Genomic DNA, 6,470 nt, shown 5'->3' on the forward strand with positions numbered 1-6,470 from the left:
ACTACAAATATAAATGAAACAAGTGAAGATTATAGACTTTAAGAGAAGTACTGGGGATTGAGACCTACTACCGTACCATCTTCTCCCTCCTGCCGCTGGGAACTGATATAAGCTCCTGGATCCGATTCTCGTTTTCTTTAATTTTAAATTGAGGGAAAACTAAACTAAAAATAACATCTAGAAGAAACTAAAAATAAACCAGGAAAAACTAAACTAAAATAAAATATTATAAAACTGAAATACCCCTAAAAACAGATATGGGAAGAACTATAAAAGAAAACCTATATATATATATATATATATATATATATATATATATATATATATATATATATATATATATATATATATATATATATATATATATATATATATATATGCAGGGTAAACTAAAAAAAAATGTAAAAATGTAAATAAACACAGACTTCTCAACTATACTACCAGCACCTTCCTCTTCCTCCTGCTGGTGCTAACGCCGCAGATGTTATGGTCTGTTTTAATCTTACACTCTGGTTTATGATGTGGTGTGGATATACAACAGAGAGATTATGATAAAAGTTGGTGTGCAGGTGTGTATGTGTGTGTGTATGTGTAAGTGTGTGTGTGTTAATTTGAGCTTCTCGCCCCCCTCCACCAAAAAAGCCAATCATTCAAATACACAATAAGATAAGAAGTTGATTGAGTGTGTCAGGTCGGCTAAGCTTTAAGCTGACTTAGTTTCAAGGATTTTAAAAGTCAAGCTGGTTATAACAAGAAAATATCCCCCACAGCTGTGTAGATACAAAGTGATGTAAATCCTTGAACGAGTAAGTCTTTGATAATGCTACACACAACATCGTCATTCTCTGTGTTATTTATGCTCTATGTCCTTCTTCTTGTTCTTGTTCTTCTTGCTCCTCTTGTTCTTGTTCTTCTTCGCCTCCTTCTTCTTCTTCTTCTTCTTCTCCTCCTTCCCTTTCTCCCCCTCGTCCTTCTTCTTCTCCTTGAGGCGCCATCATCGTACACACACACACACACACACACACACACACACACACACACACACACACACACACACACACACACACACACACACACACACACACACACACACACACACACACACACACACACACTATCTTAACCCTCTCAGTCTTTACTCTGGGATCTTCAAACTCTAGGCAAAAAGGAATTCACAAAAGCGCAAATCACTACCCAACACTTCCACCAGCCAGTCTATATCTCTATCTCTCTATCTCACATTATCTCTCTCGACTTCTTCCCAGGCGCATCATCACTGTAAGTTCACTGGATTTCTCTTTCACCGACTATCATCAGCTGGTTTTTTTTTTTTTTTTTTAAGCCTCTCTTTTTGAAAGCTTTTAGAGGATATACTTTTGTTTCACTTGCATTAATTTATCTCATATCTATGCTTGCTTCTATCTCCTCTATCTCTCTCTCTCTCTCTCTCTCTTTCTCTCTCTATACTTAAGAGAATATTATTTATCTCTTTCTCACATTTTTCTCTCTATCTTGAAGACTCCAGATGAACATAATTTATCTCCCTCTCTCTCACTCTCTCTCTCCCCCTCATTTTTCTCTCAATTTTTCTCTCTCTGTTGAAGACTCGTGAGGAACATCATTTACAATACAGCTTCTCGTCTCCAGAAAGAACCGTGACAAGAGAAAAATCACAGTTAACTTGTTCTGGGATTCACAAAACTACGACTGCAATCTTCATAAGAGATCATTCTCTTACCGTGTGTGTCTGTGTGTGTGTGTGTGTGTGTGTGGAGGCATTACTGCAGAGGATGGTCTTGAGGTCCACTACTGCAGAAGGTGTGGCCACTTGTCTTGTGCCCACTACTGCTGACCACTACTGCAGAAGATTTTGTGGCCACTACTGCAGAAGGTTTTGTGGCCACTACTGCAGAAGGTTTGTGTGACCACTACTGCAGAAGGTTTTGTGGCCACTACTGCAGAAGGTTTTGTGGCCACTACTGCAGAAGGTTTTGTGGCCACTACTGCAGAAGGTTTTGTGGCCACTACTGCAGAAGGTTTTGTGGCCACTACTGCAGAAGGTTTTGTGACCACTACTGCAGAAGGTTTTGTGGCCACTCCTGCAGGTTTTGTGGCCACTACTGCAGAAGGTTTTGTGGCCACTACTGCAGAAGGTTTTGTGGCCACTACTGCAGAAGGGTGTGGAGTCCCAGAAGAACAGCCAAGAGGGAGAGAATATTCTTGAGGGAGGAGGAAGTGTAAGTCCCTTGTCCGCCATGTTGCATCGCTGCCGGGTGTTCTCCTAGGGACAAGGGGTAAGACTCACTAATACACTAGTTCCTGACCAACACACACACACACACACACACACACACACACACACACACACACACACACACACACACACACACACACACACACACACACACACACACACACACACACACCTCAACGCTGAATCAAAGCTAGGAGTCTATCTCAGCATTGATACTACGTTGAAGTGACATCTAATGGGTCGATGAAAGGTTGTAACCCACTCTCAACACACTCTGGACACACTCTGAACACACTCTAGACACACTCTGAACATACTCTGAACACACTCTGAACACACTAATCCCAAGGACAAGTGACAATCAATAGTCCGTCCATAGTGGCAATACAAATTTCCAAGGTCATAACAGTTCATTTACTCTTCAATTTACTTTACTAATGACCTCTGACCATACTAATGACCTCTGACCTTTTAACTATCAATAAACACTAATAAAAAAAACTTTACCCCTGGCCGTTATTAAACACAAATAAAGGTCAATACAATACCTCTGTGACCTCAAAAAAATCCCTAATATAAAATGTTTGTCCTCTGACCTTTGACCTTTTAGTAATAGGATCAAGAAAAATATATCAGTGACCGTAATGTAAAATAAGTTTGGTCATCAATTGAATGAAGATGATTACAGTATAAAGAATTGACCAATGTTAGTAATATTATTGACCTTTGACCTCTAGCAAGTAATGAGGTCATGGATAATTACTATAATGTTTATAATAATTTGATCCAAGATTGTCTATAATTATCCCCTACACTTCCAATACACATTCCCACACTACATCCAGACTACCCCACACTACATCCAGACTACCCCACACTACATCCAGACTATCCCACACTATATCCGGACTATCCCACACTACATCCAGACTATCCCCACTACATCCAGACTATCCCCACTACATCCAGACTATCCCCACTACATCCAGACTATCCCCACTACATCCAGACTATCCCACACTACATCCAGACTATCCCACACTACATCCAGACTATCCCCACTACATCCAGACTATATACTACATCCATCCCCCCCACTACATCCAGACTACCCCACACTACATCCGGACCATCCCCACTACATCCGAACTCCTCCACTAAACCCATCCCCACTACAACCGGGCTAAACCCCACGACACCCGGATTACCCCCCCACTATATCCGGACTTCCACACTACATCTGGATTCCCCTCACTACATCCGCACTACCCCCACTAGACCAATCCACCCATTACATCCGGACACATCTACTACATCCGAACCCTACTAAACCGACCCCCCAATACATCCGGGTTAACCCTTACTATATCCGAACTGCTCTACAAGATCCATCCACCTACTACATCCGAATCCCCCACTGCATCTGTTCTAACCCCCTACTATATCCGAACCCCCACCATTAAGGACGTGTACGGTGACGTTGGCAGGGGAAGCGTTGGAAGGATTGCAGTCGTATCGTCCAGAGTCGGATGGTTGGGCCTTCTGGATGAGGAGGGAGCTCGTGGTCACGTCTCCCTTCTCGATAATGACTGTTACTCCTCCACGTGTCGAGTCGTAGCTGATGATCTGACGGAGAGAAGCAGGTGTTATCAGGTGTTACAAGAGAGAGAAAGCAGGTGTTATCAGGTGTTACGAGAGAGAAGCAGGTGTTATCAGGTGTTACGAGAGAGAGAAGCAGGTGTTATCAGGTGTTACGAGAGACGCAGGTGTTATCAGGTGTTACGAGAGAGGTGTTATCAGGTGTTACAGAGAGAGAAGCAGGTGCTATCAGGTGTTAGAGAGAGAGAAGCAGGTGTTATCAGGTGTTACAAGAGCAGGAGAGAGAGAGGAGAGAGAGAGCAGGTATTATCAGGTGTTACAAGAGAGAGAGAGAGAGAAGCAGGTGTTATCAAACTGTCTTTGATGTGTTAATATTCATGTAATAATCCATGGTAAAGAATCGTTTCATGGCATCACGTGAATCTGATAAACCCAAATAGGTGTTTTTTTAATGGTCGTCATGGTGATGTGGACGAATATAGCCTTTATTCCCGTGGCCAATGCTTATTTATGGAGATACGACCATGATTTGTACAAAGTGGACAGGGACTTTGAAGATGAGGGGAAAATGTGGGGTTAAAAAACAAACACACACACAAAAATCAACATCAAACAAACCTTTGAAAACCTGACCTAGCCTTTCCTTACCTTAGCGAGTCCTAGTGGGATAAAAATTTACCGATGGCGGAGGAAAGGGTGATTCTCTTTGTGATTTAACGTGTTTTCGGTGTTTTCGTCTGTGATTCTCTTGTTTTCACGTGTTTTCGTCTGTGATTCTCTGGTTTTCACGTGTTTTCGTCTGTGATTATCTTGTTTTCACGTGTTTTCGTCTGTGATTCTCTTGTTTTCACGTGTTTTCGTCTGTGATTCTCTGGTTTTCACGTGTTTTCGTCTGTGATTCTCTTGTTTTCACGTGTTTTCGGTGTTTTCGTCAATGATTCTCATATTTTCACGTGTTTTCGGTGTTTAGGTCACGAGGGAAGCATAACGCGACTGATTACGTCTAGATGAATTTACTGCACATACGTAAATCTCACAAGATGTTTGAACTGTCATCTGATTGATCAAAGCAGATCATATCAAACTCACGTGAAAGACATTTGAATATAATACTCCACGAAAAATGTTGTTTAGAGAACTTAAACTCCGTCAATATTCTTGTAACATATTCCTGTCCATATCTCACTCATCACACGTGAACAAATTTAGTTTTGTGTGATAACAGGTTTCACCGAATCACTTTATGTGCGTCCATCAGACAGGTAAGGTAATATTTTTGATTAGGTTACGTTCATTTAGATTAGGTTAGGTTCATTTAGATTAGGTTAGGTTCATTTAGATTAGGTTAGGTTCATTTAGATTAGGTTAGGTTCTATTCGTGTTTTATTTGTGTTTTAACCGCACATTTTCCCTTCATCTTCAAAGTCCCTGTCCACTTTCTGCAAATCACTGTCGGGTCATATCTCCATAAATAAGCATTACCCACAGAAATAAACAGAAACTAATGAACATGATAATAAAAGTGTGTAGGCCTAAGAAGTTTTAACAGAAGATAGGCCTAGCAGGAACCCCCCCCCTACCTCCCCACCCAGTCTTACAGAGATCGAGTAGTCCTGTCAACATCGACAACAAGAAATATTAGGTCCATTTCCTACCTACCATTATGTTTACGAGTGTGATATAATGTTGCTTGACTACCGCGAACACATATACGAGCCTACTTAATATTCTCCCAACGATAAGAATAATGGTATACTACAACTACTACTACTACTACTACTAATAATAATAATAATAATCAATTTCATCTGTGATTACTTTGATAGGTTAGGATAGGTTAGGTTAGGTTAGGTTAGGTCACATTTACCTTGTTGTTGTGGTTCCAGTAAATGAAGTCAGGAGGTTCTGGGCTGAACTCCACTACACAAGTCAGGTTGATGGTCGACCCTTTGTTGATATACATATCTGGCCCTCCTAGGATGTGTGTGTGTGGCTCTGTGGAGGGAAGGTACACATGATTACTAGTCTTGTATGTATGTATGTATGTATGTATGAATTTGTGAATGTGAGTGTACTGTGTGTGTGTGTATATACTGTGCGTGTGTGTGTGTGTGTGGACGGGGCTTCAAAGCTGCATAATTCTAAACATTAATACACGCATATATTAATTTATTACTACAATATGTTCAGGAGTTCATGAATATAACATAAGAATATTATAAACTATACAACTTTATACACAATATGAAGAATACAAAAAAAAAATCACCCACCAAAATTAATTAATTCATCAACAACAATAAACGACATCAATAACAACAACAGCAATAACCACAACCACTACCACCACAACATCAACAATCACAACCACCCACAAAATTATCAGATACAACAACCGCAATAACCACAACTATAACACCATAACAATCATAACCAGAACAACAACCACCACCACCACCACCACATATTAACAACCACCCACCACCATATTAACAACCACCACCACCACAGCAACAACCACCACCACCAACACCACATATTAACAACCACCACCACCACCACCACAACAACAACCAGCACCACCACACAGCAACAACCACCACCACCACCACAGCAA

The 6,470-nt window shown here is 40.8% G+C and overlaps 1 protein-coding gene and 1 long non-coding RNA gene across 5 annotated transcripts in view; one reads left to right on the forward strand and one right to left on the reverse strand.

Moving 5' to 3' along the window:
- The first annotated feature begins 1,678 nt into the window (after positions 1–1,678).
- Positions 1,679–2,214, forward strand: LOC121858683. 3 transcript variants are annotated; one of them, XR_006087480.1, is made up of 3 exons: positions 1,679–1,818; positions 1,892–2,060; positions 2,154–2,214. It is a non-coding gene; the product is annotated as an uncharacterized LOC121858683 (long non-coding RNA). The 3 variants fall into 3 exon arrangements; XR_006087482.1 differs by having other exon boundaries at positions 2,106–2,159; XR_006087481.1 differs by having other exon boundaries at positions 1,695–1,818; positions 1,941–2,060.
- The window catches only part of LOC121858682 (hemicentin-2-like), a 23,547-nt gene continuing 19,224 nt past the window's right edge, over positions 2,148–6,470 (reverse strand). Inside the window, exons 6-8 of one of the 2 annotated variants that reach the window (XM_042355255.1) lie at positions 5,721–5,848; positions 3,712–3,880; positions 2,148–2,281 (exon numbers count right to left, since the gene is read on the reverse strand). In XM_042355255.1, the coding sequence (XP_042211189.1) occupies positions 2,166–2,281; positions 3,712–3,880; positions 5,721–5,848 (413 nt within the window). In that variant the 3' untranslated portion in view covers positions 2,148–2,165. The remainder of the gene's footprint in view (positions 2,282–3,711; positions 3,881–5,720; positions 5,849–6,470) is intronic. The other variant, XM_042355256.1, reaches the window with a different exon arrangement.

This window comes from Homarus americanus, unplaced genomic scaffold (assembly GCF_018991925.1).
Source record: "Homarus americanus isolate GMGI-L3 unplaced genomic scaffold, GMGI_Hamer_2.0 scaffold74, whole genome shotgun sequence".
Lineage (NCBI taxonomy): Eukaryota > Metazoa > Arthropoda > Malacostraca > Decapoda > Nephropidae > Homarus > Homarus americanus.